At 41.8% G+C, this 18,523-nt stretch overlaps 1 protein-coding gene across 1 annotated transcript in view; it reads right to left on the bottom strand.

Annotated features, from left to right (window-relative positions):
• Positions 1–18,523, bottom strand: part of zfpm1 (zinc finger protein, FOG family member 1) — a 103,855-nt gene that overhangs the window by 21,121 nt on the left and 64,211 nt on the right. The window contains exon 4 of the mRNA XM_079163591.1: positions 3,159–3,286. Within this exon, the coding sequence (XP_079019717.1) occupies positions 3,159–3,286 (128 nt within the window). The remainder of the gene's footprint in view (positions 1–3,158; positions 3,287–18,523) is intronic.

The raw sequence follows: 18,523 nt of genomic DNA, 5'->3' as shown, positions 1-18,523 counted from the left end.
TATAAATACATAGTGAACAACTAATCTGTGTTGAAAGCAGCAGTAGGAGAGCTAGTTAACATTAGCTGTTAGCTGTTAGCAGCTGGTGCAGCACAGTCCTGTGGAGCTACCAGCAAACATTAACAGTTGAGCACATTATGATGCGTTCAAGCTCCATTCAGTAAAAGTGAGTATTAGGCAAAGGAAAATTGTAACGAAGGAAAATTGTAACGAAGGAATATTGTAACGTCATCATGATGTAAAACTGAGAGAGAAACGAGAAACTTAAATAGTAAATACAGTTGTTTGAAGGAGATCTTTTCACTGCAGTATTAAATAGATATTAGAGAGAGAATTATGACCTTTTCAACTTTTTAGGTTTTTAACTCACTGGTAGGATCACTACCAGGTATTGGCTGATATCAGCTATCGGAATCTTGAAATGGTATCGGAACATCTCTCAAAGAGTCCAACACCAACACACGGAGGCACTCTCAAACGTCCGTATGCAATGCACCAGGCTTACTGCTAACTCCAATTTAAACACACTCATGTCCTTATTACACACATTGAGAGCAACTGATGTAGTCTGATGTGCAAGATAGTCCCACAGGGCTGGTGGAGGTGGATGAACACAGGACATTCAAAACTAAAAGTAAGCGTTGACAGTTGCCAGTAGAGCAATGCATAGTTTACGGGCGTACTAAATGCAACTAAATGTCTCTTTGGCTAAAGTGCTGGAGTATTGGATTCATCTTCATATTTACTAGATGCAAACAGTACCTTTTGACATTAAATATTATTCCTGCATTTATAAAAAAACTGAGTTCATCCTCTTGCTGTTCCTGAAATAAAACCGTTCAAATAGCCAATCAAGGAATGCAGTGTGATGGCTCGGGCTTTAGCGGAGGAGGAGAGCCCTGACCCCTGCTGACCCACAAGGGAGGGAGGCAGGGAGGGATGGAGGAGGGATGGAGGAGGGGGAGGATGTGGAGTGACAGGGGGAGAAACACAGGAGGAATGTGAGATTACGGCCACTATCTCCAGCAGATACTGAAGGTCCGTCTCCTCACTTCTCCAGTCCACAGATATGAAAGAGGGGAATGAGGAAGAAAAGAGAAAATGGGTATTAAGAGTCAGAACGAGATGCTTTCCATATGAATGAAAAGCCCTCAAAAGAACAGACACTGACTTTACAGTTTAGAGGAGGAATAGGACGGTATGGGCAGCGGAAGGGAGGGGAAGAACAAAAGGTGATGGGTGAGTAAGTATGTCTGTGTGTGTGTGTGTGTGTGTGTGTGTGTGTGTCTGTGTGTGTGTGTGTGAGTGTGTGAGTGTGTGTTTCTGTGAGTGTGAGTGGTGAGTCCACACACACACACACACACACACACACACACACACACACACACACATATATATCTCTACACTCAGAACCTCACTGATAATAAACAAAATCTTAGAAATGAGAGCCTATCAAGCAGGAATCAATCACTGGGGTTTGTTGTCCAGGAGGATGGCGCCATGTGGAGATAAAAGACAGGCGGACGTCTGGGGAGGGCTAGGAGGAGAAGAGAGGACGGGGGGAGGAGGAGAGGAGAGGACAAGAGGGGAGAGGACAGGAGGAGAGAAGAGAGAGGAGAGGACGGGAGTGAGGAGGAGAAGAGAGAACAGGAAGGGAGAGGAGAGTCTGATGGGGTAGGTGTGTGTTATAAACTCCATCTGGTTCAAACCCTGAAGTGGACTAGTTCAACTGGATGAGCTGGACTAACATTTGGCATTTGGAGCCAAACAACTGAAAATGATGGGCATGAATGTCCCTGCATGTGTGTGTGTGTGTGTGTGTTTGTCCGAATCCGTGCTCCATGCCAGGAAGCCTCTCCCAGCATCAGTATCATATGATTAGATGGACTTGCACATGATGCACAAACCCAGCCTCTGATAGGGCTTCATCCGGTCCCACACACTGTTCCCAACCAACACAGACAAACACACACACACACACACACACACACACACACACACACACACACACACACACACACACACACACACACACACAGAGAGCTGTTCATTTTCATCTACTATCACACACATAGGTGATAAGGTGTTCATTCATTGTCTCTCTTGACCCCTGACCTGTCCATTTGACTTACGCTAGCTGGAGGTCTCTCTTCAGCTGATGCAGTTCAACAACATGGTTTACAATATATGCCAGATGTGTATTAATAGATACATTATTTAAAGCATTCATTGGTGTCTTACTTTAGGGCTGCATGTAATAATTAATAAGAAATGAGTTTCACATATTTTCACTATCAAATACTCATTATATATATAGTATTCATTCTATAACAATATAGAAATAAAATAAGGCAAAAAAAAAAACATGTTCATTATTAGAATGATACGTCATTTGACAACTATTTTTGGTCAATCACATTTAGTTTACTCTATCAAATCTAAGAAAAATGTGGAAATACCAATAAATTCCCAGCAGTCAAGGATTCCCTCTGTGGTCAACAGTCCAAAGGACAAAGACATTCACAGCGACACAACACAGTAACAGCAGAAACTCATCACACTCCAGCAGCTGGAGGCAGAGGATGTTTGACATTTTGCTAAATAAATGACAATATTGTTGTTGATTCATTTTCTGAAATTCCACTAGTTGAGAAGGTAAGCTCATTTAGACCCAATTCAGTGCGTTTGTGAAGTTGCAATAATTATTTTTGTTATAAATGACTTATAATAATAAAGCATCACAATTCTGACCAATTTATTTCCTAATCAATTATTACATTTTTTAACATTATTCGAATGTATTGTATTAACTCAACCCATACTGGACACATAATTCATATTCATAATAATGATTTCATGTCCTACTGACATGAATTGCGATACAACAAAAGGCTCCTAAATCAGAAAAACATCTCAAATTCAGAAATCCAACAATGACTTGTAGCCTAATTACTAAAGTTAAAAAGTACAGAGAGTTGACCTTGTTTTATTTTACAATGTTTTTTTAATGGTACACAGATGTTGCTTTAGAATGATGTGTATCATTTTAATTCAAGAGCTCATCTATAATATAAGAATCTATTAACAGTCATTTCTCCCTTTCAGTAACCATGACAGCATCTTTGCTTACTGGACAGTGATGACATCACAGCTCTTACCTTTGTCTCCTGATCATCTGTGCTGCCCTCTGATTGGAGGATTCCTGGGTAGGGGCCCCAAGTTGTGTCTGGATGGAGGTCCCGACCAGCTACCACCCTGCGGCCCTCTTCACTGAACTCCAGATCATCTAGAGGAAGCAGAGGAGAGAGGAGCGGTTAACACCAGTGAAGCTGAAATAAGCCAAATATACAAACACGTTGTGGAAAAGTGATATTGACCTCATCCAGAAACTACCGGTGTCATTAGTGCCCTCAATGACAAAGATCAGGAGACGTTCTTAAGCATTCACATAATCCTTTATTTATATTTCATAAACAGTCAGAACTTTACTTACTTTTACCATTAAAAGCTCACTAGTATAGCTTTTAGGAAGAGTTTTGATGTTTTGCCATTTTGGGAATGCTTATGGCATCAATAGGGCAACATACTTATTATAAGATTATAAGATTATAAAATACTACATATGGGTAGAAATCGAACCTCTCGGCCTTCAAAACCCCGCCTGGTTAAAACATGACATTTAGCAGAGACCACGCGACGGGCTCAAGAGGAAGAAAAAACACACCACAGCAGAAGCAGCATGTGGCTTGAACTCGCCCTGAACCCTAGCAGCAGTTCAGAGCAGACAGACGAAACTGTCAACGGCTCAACAGCAGGGGGAGTTTCTGACACAAGCTGAGCACTTTCTGTCCTGGCCCGGTTCAAACAGGGGAAACTTCTTGTGTACTTCCTCAAATTGATAACTGCAGAAGGATGGCAGTGACGGCTGTGGTCTGAGCCTGCCGCAGCCCAGATAGAGCCAGTTGGCTGGGAGGCATGGAGGGCCGATCCATCTGTTTTACAAGACTTAAGACAGCTCTGAGTGCAGCGGGAGCGGCGGTCTGTAGTTGAGACAACTTCCTGCACATCTGAGGACAAATGAACAAGTTTGAGCAACAGCAGTGTGAGGCTTTCTCCTTATGACCGCCTCCCTCCCTCCCTCTGATCAAAACGCATTCAAAATCCCCCCCCCCCCCTCATCTCACGCACGGTTCAGGCGACTGTTTCGGGGGGTCGGTCTAAAGTGGCGGGCCTGATAAGAGTGTTTGTCTAACACTCTCCATGTCAAAACACTCATCTATCTTCTCTGTATCTATCCCCACCAGAGAACAACGGACAGACGCTGATAAAATGGCTTTCCCACAGCCGGTGGAGGGGCGGAGGAGGAGGACGTGGTGGTGGTGGGGGGTTATGGAAGGGAGGAGGGAGCAGGAAGGAGTGTGGTTTGAGGGGAGAAAGTAGGAGGGACAGCGAGGAGTAGACATTAATTCAATAACACCAGTCCTTAGAGCCAAATAGCGGTTGAAAACATTGTTTCGCTGTTGTGGTAAACTCACACAGGAAGTGGTGTGTTCCCTTAACTCACAGCTCAAAGTTGTAATGGCACTCTGCACAATATAGTGAATTACCCACCAGTCAAACAGGGATCACCTTTTACGGAACTAGACCTGATAGTATCTGTTTTATCAGGATCAACACTGATCCAACCAAGTCAAGACTAAATGACTGCATGTGCTCCAGTCAGGGTCTGCACTAGCATCACATTGTCAAACAGGTGCCGTCACACTTTGTTTACCAGTCACTGTGACACTGTAACCAGCCCTACGTTTTCAATCTCTTGCCCCGCTGCACATGAGAGCATGACACTGATGCCAGACGCAACAGGAGCTGACCTGACCTGCTGTGCTCGGGTCAGGTTGGGCTGAATTTTTAATCGAATGACTCAGGTTTTGGGTAGAGCTCGATTTCACAAATATGTAGAAGACAACCTTGTCTCACTTCTTTGTGAGAATACACCAAATTAAAGAGAATATATCTGAGTTGTTGGGGTCAGTGTCAGGTTTCAGTTCCAGGTCAAGCGCCAACCCAAACATGACTCCTGAGACAGTCTGACCTGCCGCTGTGCTATCTCCCGTCCCACGGGGCCTCTGACCCTCCTTATCTCGGCACTCCATCAATGTCCAGTCTGCCTCTGCATCATTGGCCGATCTTCACCACATGGTGCTGTTTATCAGCCTGACCAGCTCAATTGACCCTCATTGTGAAACGGAGCAAGGATTTGACCTCAGTGAGCCAACACAGATATTAACTTATAAACAAGCCCAACATGAGCATTAGTTTGTCAGATATTAAGGCTTATCATATTCCTTTCATGACCTGTTGCATCTTATCCAGGTCACTTGTTGTTGTGGGTTGATGCCAACCTCAATATCCAAATGAGTCCAAATGAGTGCTCTGAGGTGCACTACGAGCACATGGACCGGCTTAACACTAAAACCCACTGCTGCAGGAGAAGCTGACCTCTTGATTAAAGATAAACATTTATATTTCACAAGTTGAAGTGCATTTCTGAAATGTTGGTGAAATGAAATGTTTGTAAGGCATTTGTAAAAATGTCACTCTGACCTATAGTGCTTGCTCTGTGATCTATTGATAACTGGGCAGCTGTTTGCTTATGCCAACGGAGGAAATTATTGAGCAATGCTGAACAGATAATCATGAAACAAAACCATCTGAGACTTCGGATTCAACCCCCTAGACAGGAACATCGTGGATAAAGGTGAGGCTGTCTTTGTAAAATGTGCCTCTAAGCCAACTGAAAATACACCACAAAAACAAATCTGAAGTCACCCGTCACATCTTGTCCCTCAGTGAGTCGGTAGAGACACCACATATCAAAGTAACTATGTCAATTCTATAACATCATTTAGGATTTGTATTTAACTAAGATCGTGAACATTGTTGGCATGTTAGCATGCTGAGGTTAGCATTTAGCGCAGCCTCTAGCATGGCTGTAGACTCTGAGGCCATGTCCAGACTGAGCGTCCACACTACGCCGGAGTGTTCGAGCACCGAAAACGGAGGAGTTTGGAAACGATCACGTGTTCGCTAATCCGTTGGTTCTTAGCAGTCACCACGTATATCACGTGACCCTTTCCCGGAAAAAAATAAACAGCCTTGTTTACCGATCGACGACCAGGTTAATTTAACATGGACAACTGATTACAGGTGTTGCTGACCTTGTTGTCTTTACTAGCAGCTGTTGTCCAGTTGAAGTCTGCATTGTTACGGAGGAAGCAGCTGTTATTGGAGCGAGTAGTGAGCAGCGTGTCCAGCGGCGTTATCAGACCTACGGAGCGGACGTCTGAAGTCACGGTTAGCGGCTTTAGGGAGGGTGATGGACACAAAATCTACTTCCTGTTTACACCGGCACCCACCCGCATGCCCAGTGTACGTGAATAGTCACGTGATATTTGTTTTCAGGCGTTTTGGTCTGGACGGAGATCGCGTAGACGGATATCACGTGACTATTCATGTACACTGGGCATGCGGGTGGGTGCCGGTGTAAACAGGAAGTAGATTCTCCTCCGTCTTCTTCCTCCACCTTCCTCCGCAGAAATGCAGGGAAGGACACTTCGTGACAGATAAGAACCAATCAAGTAGTGAAGGCGGCTGTGGGCGTCATCGTTTCCAAACGAATGCGTTTTCGACCGTCCACACGAAGAGGCAACCCCGGAGTTTTCAAACGTATCCGTCCTCGGGAGCGTTTTCAAACTCCTCCGTTTTCGGTGCTCTAAAACTCTGCGTAGTGCGGACGCTCAATGTAAACGTAGCAAAAGAGATGCGTTTAAAATGGACACGGAGTAGTGTGGACATGGCCTCAGTCGTGTTTCGTTTATTAACGTCCCAGCCCTACATTATACAATTTTGTCCATGTTATCATTAACACATATTTATTATTGATCATTTGGTGTAAATGTAAGTGTAAAAATGTACATATATGTAAATGCGGTTGATGGAGTTTAACTAGTTAATTATATGCAGCGTCAATGACTGTAGATGTCAGGGAGTCTGCACCTCCACTAATGAACGCTGCGTGCTAATCCCAGCAGGTTAGCGGTGTTCACCGGGGTCACATGAGGCCTCCAACAATCCTAATCCCTGTTAATTACCTCCCGCCCACCACAGACCTGCATAATAACCCAGCGCTCCTTATCGATATGGCTGCACTGGCTGCTACTACCCTCACTGCTCTGTATGATACTACACCCATCACTGTGCTACACACACTTCAGTCTTTATGTCAGTGCTAGATGATCTATTCCCAAAAACACAAGCTCTGACACACACAGTGTCTCTCTCAACACACACACACACACACAGTCCTGATCTTAGCACTTTAGACGACATAACATTGACTTACAGCTATTTCCTGGAGATCATAACCCTAACATAAACCTATCTGTACCCGAACCTTAAACCACGTCCTCACCCTAAAATGTGGTTATTAGGTTACGGGGACTTGGAGTTTGTCCTCCAAAGGAAGGCACAATGTGCATAAAAAGATTTATGTCCACAGCATAAGTAGCACACACACACACATGTCCACAAGGTGACACGTTGACACTGAGCTGCCAAATACATACTGTGCCCACACACATCCACCCTGTACACACTATCACACCAATATACACCCCCGTCACCAGCCACACACACACAAACACACACACAAACACACACACACACACACACACACACACACAAAGGCTTATCAATACAGACGCTTCAGCAGCCACTGGGGCGTCCAGGCCTCTTTGACGAGCCAACACAATAAAACAATCAGTCCGCCATTAATGGAATGACTAACGCAATTAACTGATGAGTGTGTGTGTAACAGAGAGGGGGGGGGGGGGGGGCTTTTAGCTCGGTACCATTTTATTGAGTTGTTTGTTTTGACACTTTATTAAATGTTCTTGTTTAATGAGTGAGTCCTGTCAATGGTAATTTAAATCTATTCTCGGAGGCTTACTTTGTAGGTATACAAAAAAAATATATATATATATATAAATGATAAAACAAGGACAGAATCATCTTTTGCAAACTTCACTGATGTTAAAGTGGGGGAGAGTTTATGGGCAACAGCGAGTTCCATTCATGACATTCAAAGGTCTGACTCAAGGTCAACTAGCATATTGGTCCATCCCCTCCGTCTTTGTCCGGCTCATCTCAGGAGTCTGTATTTTAACTTCAACTTTGATAACTATTTGAATTTATGAGTTGTCTTAACTACAATGGCAAAAATTGCAATTGTGTAAAAGATTGTTGATTCATTTGTGAATGATGGAAAGTTTTTAGTGTTTGCGGATGCCTCGATGAGGTTGTTTGTTTGGCCTGCTGATGTCTGCAAAGGTCAGTGAATGTAACATGGCATCATGGATTAATGAATATCTTTTGTGTTTTAAAGAGATAAAGGTCAAAACGTTGCACATCAATCATGCAAACGACCAGAAAGATACCTCCACTCTTAAGTTATGAAACATGGTTACATTTCACACAGTCACATAAAAAACACAGATAATGTCCAAAGATGAACAATAAAAGTTGAAGTGAAGCTATCATCAAACCTCACAACATTGCCACAGGTTTATTTTTACCAACAAAAACAATGATTTAAGAGGTCTACTTAACATGTAGCCCTACTGGAAATACTATGAGGGCCTAAAGTGTTATTCTATACTTAATCAGGTAGATTCAGTTTTGTGTTCAGCTATAGCCACTTGGAAGGAAAGCTAATTAAACCTGCAGGTGAGCTGTTATCTTAACTGATATGTCGTATTATTAATAAATGCTTACTTGGTGGAAACTGTCCACAACTTTGGGAAGAATCCAAAACAGTAGCCTTACCTAAAGATGGAGAAGCTGATTTCTTTCTGGCTGTAACTGTGGGCTTGTGAAATTGGCATTGCTTATCAAGAAGTTCGTTTCCAATCAATTTCTTTCTAATTTAGGAAACACTTCTGTTACCCTTGCCTCCCTCCCTTTTGGTGCACTCCCTCTGTGTGAAAAAGTTTATCAGCATTAGCTATTGATTGTATAAAAAGTAATCTCAGGTATTACTTTTTTGAAAATATGGTACAGTATGTGGAGTCCCACATGGGAGTAGCTTGGGTCCACTTTCATTTGATGTTCTATATTACACAACAGATAAAGGATGATCTCTTCTGAGAGAAGAGTTTTACTGTCAAAGTGACATCAACAGTATAAATGATCAGGCTTAACTTATTTAAGTGTTACAGATGGACATCTGGCTTTACCACATGCACAAACTGTGTGTAGTCTACAGAAGTACCCCATTTAGAAGTATATTCTTATTGATCACATTTTCATTTTTGGAGTCTGTTAACTTTGTGTTTGTGTCATTCTTAGAACTGATGTCCAACTGTGTGCAAGGGGTCACTTCTATGCAGGAACCATGCATAAGTGCAACGTACCTGGTCATCCAATAGGAACAAGCCGCCTCAACAAACAGTCTGTCTGGTTGGATATCAGTGAGGAATAAAGGGAAAAAAGAAAGGTGTAACCCAACACTGATGTCCTCCTCTATCCGGCCTAATTGATTTTTAAAAAGACTATTGTTGATATCAAATGAGCACATCGCGGCGGAGCTATTGATTTTTTGACACCACACAACAGGAAATCTTTATCTGCGTGCTACTCCGACCTCACACTAATAGGTGGGGTTTAACCTCTGCTGAATGACAAATCCCAACGCCTCCAGTTGGAATTCTCTCTCTAGTCCTCATGGGAAACACAGGACAAATACTGTAGTTCTCTCTGTGTTAGAAAACATAGGGTTCTGTGTTCTATGTTCAAATCCAATTAGATCTGCCAAATATACATATATGGGAAAGACTATAAAATAACTGACAGTTTTCTATTTAGTCTCAATTGCTTCTGTAATGTAAAACTACTAGTATATACTATATACACACTTATGTACTCAATATTACAGGGCCGGACAGGTAGCAAAGGTAACATTTCTGATCATTTGTGTACACAGATTTCTATGTTGTTTACTTAAATTCATCTAACATTAATCATATGTGCCTTTAAAAGCCATGGAAACCTATTTTAGTGATGGGTTCCTACATGAACACATCCTCTACCAAAGCTCTTTTGGTTGTCACTGGTTTCTATATTTCTGTGCTCATCTCACTGGTTGGAAGTGGGTGGAGCTCAACTGGAAGAAGGTGTGGTTGGTTTATCAATATGATCAACCCCTTCACATGACTTCTAAACCGTACACTGTATTTTGTTCATCAAGATTCTGCAAATCATTGAAAAGTCTGCAAAGACTCATTTATGAATTTTCAGGATTTGAGAGTTTTGAAAGTAGTAAAATATATAGTATTTTTGACAAAGCAATGGCAGGTTTCAGTGTTCATACAAAATGATTTTGCCTTACTTCAAAACACCATTTGGTGCTGTCCTTGATATCCTGCTAATTGTATCGTGAAACAACCTTGATTATTAATGTCCAATCAGAAATGTATAAATATACCACCTATTTTGTTATTTTGGTAAAAGTCAAAAATCAGCATTTAGGACTCCTACCCAGCGTTTCCCATTAATTCCCTTCATTTATAATGCAGGCTGATAAAAGGCCTCAATCTAACAACAGCCGAGACCTGATTGCGTCTCCTTTCTCTGCGTCTCCTCTCTCTCTCTCCATGATCTTCCACGCAGCACCCATGGGTCCCTGGAGTCCGGCAGGCTCGGTTCAGCGGCAGATAGACATTTCTGGGATAGGCATCTTCTGCTCAGGACCACGCAATCATTTCCATTTTACCCTCTGTTGCACAGGCAAGATAAGACACCTGCGTAGCCCTGCTAATCAGATGAGCTTCAACAGAACTTTATCATTGACATTTACCACTGTTTACCCAACTAATTTCTCTTAACTGCACTGCTGAACTTTTATCTACAAAATACATACACCACCAGAAAAGAGCAAGAAGCAAACATGCAAATTCACAAATATGCGAAGAAAGATAAAATGAGGGGGAGAAAACTAAAAGCATTTTTTTCTGCTCAGAGGACCAAGGGGGTGAAAACAGAACAAGCGACAGGGCTACTGTTGATGAGATGAGCCCTCCCCCCCTCCTCCTCCCCCTCCTCCCCCTCCTCCTCACTGAAGACAAACAAATGCAAAGAATGCTGACATTCACATGCAAAATCTTCATTTTGCAGTTCAATCACCTGACTGCTTGTGGGGAGTTTTATTTATTGCTGATAAAAAATGTGCCTCTGTATGCATGTGTGTGAGAATGTGAGTCCAGCGTTATCCAACCAGTCACAAGACAGATGGAGGAAAACTGTGTGCATCCAACACAGTGCTTTAAAATGCTGTGAACCCGTTTCAGCGGGTCCAATGAGCTACTGAGACCCTATTAACTCCCCATTAGTCCCACTTTGTGTGTAATGCAAACTGTTTATGAGTGTTAGAGATGTTCCAATACCATTTTCTATTTCTCAATACCCATTCTGATACCTGAGCTCGAGTATCGATCCGATACCAGTGCTTTAAAAACTAAAACAGTCCAGCAGGTCATAATTCCCTCTCTAATATTGCTGTGAAAACACCTTCTTCAAACAATTGTGTTTAAGAATTAATTATTAATTAAGTTTCTCGCCAAAAGCTAAGTAAAAAAAAAAACGACATTTGAACACATCAACATTTACCTTCGCTTAGCTTGTTTTTGCTGAATAGAGCATGAAGACGTCATAATGAAACTCAATGGAACCTCTGCTAACTGTTAGCTCTGTTATTTAGCATAAACATGTTTAACCACAGGTGAGTAGCACCTGTCGGGCAGGATGTACGGATCGGGTAGCGTGTTGTAGTTGTTCCTGCGTAAATGTGTTTATGATATGATAACCTATATCAGATCGGTGAATAGACTCGCACACTCGCCGATACCCGATGCAGCATTTTAGGCTGAATCAGAGGTGTTTCTGACATTGGTATCAGTCTACTCTATTGAATGCAAACATACTACATGGCTCCAAATGTGCAATGTCATAATCTGAATACACATTGTGTAAATGTGTAGCAGTTATGCATTAAGCAAAGAAATGTAAATCTTAAAACAAAATGTTGACCTTCAAGACAGGTTTTCAAGAATACTCGGTAAAGAAGCAGAACCCACCTTAAGGCCTTTATCATATGAGTTGAGATCGTGCTTTAGTGGTGCACAGTCCCAAAAAAGGTATGTAAGCTAATCATACCAATCAGTACATATCTGATAAATCACCAATGCCATTTTTACTTGGAAGAGAAGACATAGTAAAGGTTTCTTGGAGCATTTAATTCAATGTTTTTCTCAATGATCCAAGAAAGACGCTCTGTTTAACCAACCGCTGGAAAAAGCCATCGATTGGCACAACTCCAGACGTTTCCACATTGCTGAACATCCGTTGACGGTAAGATACGGCTGGTGATTCAGAGGTCGGGGACCTGGCTTGTTATTGGGCCCTGGGGCAGAAGCGTGTACATACACAGTGAACTACATACAACATGCTGAATTGTCAGCAGCAGTACGTATTTCTAAATTGTGTCACCTATTTCTTGCAGTGTACTAGCATTTCACAGCTGAAATGGAGAGAAGGAACAATCGCAAAAACTAAAAATACTTTCAACAGACCGAGCGCAGAGTATTACATTAAAGGGGGCAAACCAGGGTAAGGAGCAGGGACAATCCAGCACATGAGGCGGATCCTCATGCTCAGGTGTGGGGAGGTGAGAGAGAGTGTTTTATCCAGTTCAGGTGCTGCAGCCAGCAGCAGTCAGTTTGAACAGAGGACCAAGCAGGAAACACCACTCAGACGTCCACCAAGAAGCTGAACAGAAGGTCGTCCTCCACCACCGGGGCCAAGAGTGGTCTCTAACCGCTCTACCTCCCAGGACGTGTTTCTAAACTCCTCCGTTTTCGGTGCTCGAAAACTCCGGCGTAGTGTGGACGCTCAGTGTAAACGTAGCAAAACATATGCGTTTAAAATGGAAACGGAGTAGTGTGCACGAGGCCTCAGTCTCCTATTTTTATGTTTAAAGTTAGGATTTTATTGTCATATATATATCATATATATATACGAAATTTGACTTCTGCATTTAACCCATCCCTAGCTTATTGGGCTGCTGAGAAGCGCCCGGGGAGCAGTTAGGGGTTCAGAGTCTTGCTCAGGGACACTTCATCATACGACATGTAGCAGCCAAGGATCGTACCACCGACTTTGCGGTTACCAAACAACCCTCTCTACCCATTGAGCCACATGTGAATCTTTCGTCTTGGGTTGCCACATAACGTAGACTTGGAAAAAGTCTGAACCTATCTTTCGAGACAGAGCTTTGAATTCCACACATTTAACAAGCAGGGTAACGTCGAACACCGCTTTAGAAACGTAGGTGTGTATTCTCTGTCTTAAAGCACAATAACAGTGACTGGAGGAGAATGAGTAATCCCAATGTGGAACTCTATGTCTGAGAGAAAAGAAAATCAAAGTGCATGTGTGTGAGAGGGCACACTCCCCCCTCCCCCCTCCCCCCCTCCCCTCCTCTGCTGCAGCCTGTCACAAATTGAAAGTGGAGACCTTCCAGAAACTATCCCTGATAATCACACATAAATTAATTAGAAAATGTTTCTTGACATTCTCTACGCACAGACGGGGAGAGGGGAAAAAAGACTGAGGCAAAGCCACAAAATTAATTGTACGGTATGTGACTCCGATAATTAATTCAATCATTAATTCATGTCTGCTTTAACAACTCCTTCTGGCTTCCGCGAAAAAAAAAGGACATTTCAATCAGACGGGTATCGGCAGCGAGGGCCGCGGAGGGAGACACGGAAAAGTTAAAGAGTGATAGGCTGCCTCCACACACTCAGGGTCATTTAGAGGTTCATCAATTAAAGAGACAAGAGCAAGAAGAGAGCAGCGAGTGAAGCGAACAAACAGAGCGAACATGAGGGTCCATATCTAGAACGAGTACACAAATACTGTTCACTAAAGCATCTTCCTGGGAAATATCTGTTTAATGGAACCAACTGAAGGGAAAAAGAAGAAAGCGTCGATGAGGGAACTGATTTGATGATTTGGCTTCTTCCATTAGACAGCGTTTATATTCCCTGCTGCTGAATTCTATAAAGTACCATGCTGTTCTGAATCATGTTCCAAACATTGCATACTAGCATTGTCTAAAAGCAATATAGCTTGAATACACAATAAGTTGTGGTTCTTTTTTCTACACACCTGCTGTCACCCACTAGTTTCTACTTCTTGTCCATCGAAGTACTTCTAGTCAGTCTGTAATGCTGAAAGGTTCATTTAACAGAAAAGTTCCTGGATTCAAAAAGTGGAAAAACCCAAACATGTGTATGACTATAGAGCACGCTGTTAACAGTTGACGTTATAGCCAAAGTTACATCTAGTGCTGCTGTAGACACACAAACTCCCTTCAGACTTGGGAAAACAAGAGATTGTTGTCTACGAGAGGAAGGAAACTGGTGAGTGAGAGATACTGTAGAGGACGCAGAGAAAGAGAGAGAGAACAAGATAAGACAGAGATATGAAGATGGGGAAAATGAGCAGAAAGTAGGAGACATGAGTGTGTTCATGTGCTAGTTATGTCTTGTTCCAGTTCTGTCGGACAGAAAAATGAGAAAAGTTGTTGGTCCAAACTGCTACGATGGATCAGTCTGGGCTCAGGTCTTGAATTTATCATTTAGATTAAAATGCCGTTAGTGTTTGGTGTTAGTTAGTTTTTTAGTTAAAGCAAAAGTAAGCCGTTTTTAATGCCAACACTACAAATGATAGTACAAAGTGTTTTTGAATATTTAACTTTAATACCTTTAAATTGTTGTAGATGATGAAAAAAACACATGTATGCACATGTTTACCAATCCTGCTGCCGTGGGATGTTTATGGTAAAACAAAGGAGGAGAGAGAAAAGGCCTCGAGGTTCTCAGAGGAGTGGTGCAGTGCTGGTATGTGCCCAAGAACAGCCCCAAAATGTGCACAGCTGGAAGGAAAAAAATACAAAATAGGGCTGGGGAATAAATCAATATCATATCGATATTATATGGATGTTGTGTTATGAGACTAGTGTCTTACATTTTGGATAACGTAATATAGAATAAGTGTGGTTTTGCTCTGGTTTTAAAGGCTGCAATACAGCAAAGTGATGTCATTTTATGAATTTATTAGACTGTTCTATCTGTTCTATTATTTGCCCTTTACCCACTTGGTCATTATATCCCACTTACTGATGACTAAAGGTAAATATTTGGTACAAGCACCAATAGCCAACCCTACAATATCGTCACAAAATCAATATCGAGGTAGGTAGTCAAAGGAAATGGTGGTATTTGATTTTCTCCACATCGCCCAGCCCTAATTGATAATAATAAGGTGTGAAGGTTGTCCCTCTACCACCAACCTCAGCTCATCACAGTTTAACAGAACTTGACCACTGAGAACCATCAGCCTCCAGACAAACCAACATGTACTGCTGCTGACATCAGGTCATCTTCAAATACCTGAGGAGAGCAGGCAGACTATGCATGTGTAAGGACTGGTGTATGGATGCAGGCAATGGAGCACCCTGTTAAATACACACATGCTCAAGGGTCTCACTGTGTGAGAGGAAGGTATGCAGGCCGTGGAGCAGAATCTGATAGGCTGGTAATCAGCGTGCCAATGTCCAGTCCCACCACCAGCGCCAGGCCTGCCAAGGGCTCACACGTTGGGTTTAAGGGAGCTGCTGGGCCGATAGCAGCCGGACAGCACCGAGAAATGTTCCTTTAGATTAGGGCCTTGTGCCTATCAATCATCAGGGATGGAGGAGGGGAGTGACACATCAGAGAGGCTGGAGAGAGGAGATGGTAGAGGAAGGGGAGATTGTGTGTGTGTGTGTGTGTGTGTGTGACAGAGTGTGTGTGTCAGTCAGAATATGTGGAGTAGATCAGGAGTGGGTAATGGAGGAAGAGGGCGATGCTGGCTCAGAATGCTCCTCATCAGCTTCTGGAATCAAGTAACAACTTTTCACTGTTTTTAGGTTGCTCTCAGTATATATGAGCGACTATGTGCTGCAGTAAGCGAGGCTGATTACCCAAACTTTTATTCATGTGACAAAATCTTGGATGTTTTACTGCAACTACAAAGACTCGATTAAAGTACTACATGTGTATTGGAAAAACTGACCCCACACCAGCTAAACACTAGTCTTGCTCCAAAAGGTAGAATTGCACTTACAGTCTGGTATGAGTGGGCTGTAAAATATAACCAGATGTCTATAAAGCACCCCATAATAACAAATGGATGTATTTACAGGCTTTTTAGCTACCACTACCTCTGAGCTTCACACCAGTTACAGAAGAAACTGGCATTGGATAATAGTTGTATTTTATCTGCAATAGTGCTGAAACAATTCATCTATTATTAAATGACTAATCTATAATTGATCAATCGGTTGATGGACTGACAGTTAACCAGCAACTATTTTCATTTTCAAATAATTGTTTAAGTTAATAATCAAGCAGAAATGTGAAATATTCTGTATTTGTGGTCTGAAATGTGAGGATTTGCTGCTTTACCATAGTTTTAAAATGAATATCTTTGCTTTGTGAACTCTTTCGATTTGAGAGGAATAAAAAGCACCTTGGACTATAATGGGCAACGTTTACTGACATTTCATAGACTGAATGATTAATCAATTCATTAAAAAGAAAATCAACAGAAAAGAATTGTTAGTTGCAGCTCTAATCTGAAACAACAGTTACTTCGCCAAATTAGCCTTCTGGCTAGTTAGCTAACTAACAAAGCACTAAGCTAGCAATTGTAATTGCACATTAGGTGAGCAGCAGAACTGCTGCAGGGTGAAAAGAGATGTGTTTCTGTGGTACAGTATACTTTATATTATTTTACTTACAACAGTGGTATGACTTGTCGAATTCATCTGTCTGCCACATTAATTACAGGTATTCAACATTACAGGTGTAACCCAGTTCTTGATTCGACTGAAAACTAACTAATCTAACTGTGTATATATATACACACATACATACATACATACATATACACACACACAGTATGTCATATATATATATGACATACTGTGTGTGTGTATATACATATACTAATATATACATTAGTGCTGGGAAAGTTATTAATTAATTAACGCCGACAATTATTTTATCGCGCGTTAACGCATTTCCTTTATTTTGAAAGTGCGTTGCTCACTGGCAGCGGTGGAGGAAGTCTTCAGACTACGTTGATGCAGCGCGTGGGAGAAGTTTAGAGAAACAAAAGCAACACAAGCTAACAGATGCTACAGAGAAGTGGAGACAAACTGCAGGTTCGTGTTGTGGAAGATGTCGGTCTGAGGAACGTTCTCAAGACGGTATGTATGAGCCTCAAGAATGAGCTAAGAAAGTTAGCGGAATGATTAACGTGAGACAACATCCGGTTTCTTCAAACAGACATCCGGCTTTCAGAATAAGATACCAACAAAGTATGAATTATATTCACATTAAGTATAAAACATGCTACCTGCATCTCATGAGTTAAAGGGAAAACACACCTAAATTGTGCGTAAAGTGTCTTTATTCTTTGATCGCTGGGTAATCATCATCACCTCTGAGTTACAGCATTATAGTGATGAACAGTAGAGCTGCATTCACATGCTCTGACTGTCATGAAGACACACATTGTGATGAAACGTGTTATTCATGTTGCACAGCAGTGGAACGTTTCACATAAAGTCACACACTGAGCACAGAGATATGATCACTACTGTGTAAAGGGAATACTGCTGTTAAAAATAACCTTATTTGTTTAAAGTGTTTGCAAACCAAATGTTATTGTACTTTTGTTCATATAGCAGTACTTTTAAAATAAAAGTGCGCAATACACTACTTTTGAATTAATTATTGAACTTTGCCATAACAATCGTGATTCAAAATTGTAATCGTTGCCCAGCACTAATATATATATATATATATATATATATACACATACACAGTGCATCCGGAAAGTATTCACAGCGCTTCACTTTTTCCACATTTTGTTATATTACAGCCGTATTCCAAAATGGATTCAATTCATTCTTTTCCTCAAAACTCTACACACAATACCCAATAATGACAAAGTGAAAAACGTTTGTTTCAAATATTTGCAAATATAAAAAAAATAAAGAAAAAAATATAACACGTACATAAGTATTCACAGCCTTTGCTCAATACTTTGTTGTAGCAGCCTCAAGTCTTTTTGAGTATGATGCTACAAACTTGGCACTCTTATCTTTGGGCAGTTTCTCCCATTCTTCTTTGCAGGACCTCTCAAGCTCCCTCAGGTTGGATGGGGAGCGTCGGTGCACAGCCATTTTTAGATCTCTCCAGAGATGTTCAATCGGGTTTAAGTCTGGGCACTGGCTGGGCCACTCGAGGACAATCACAGAGTTGCCCCGAAGCCACTCCTTTGTTATCTTGGCTGT

This window comes from Pholis gunnellus (assembly GCF_910591455.1).
Source record: "Pholis gunnellus genome assembly, chromosome: 7".
NCBI lineage: Eukaryota > Metazoa > Chordata > Actinopteri > Perciformes > Pholidae > Pholis > Pholis gunnellus.
This window is presented reverse-complemented; position numbering and strand designations above follow the sequence as displayed.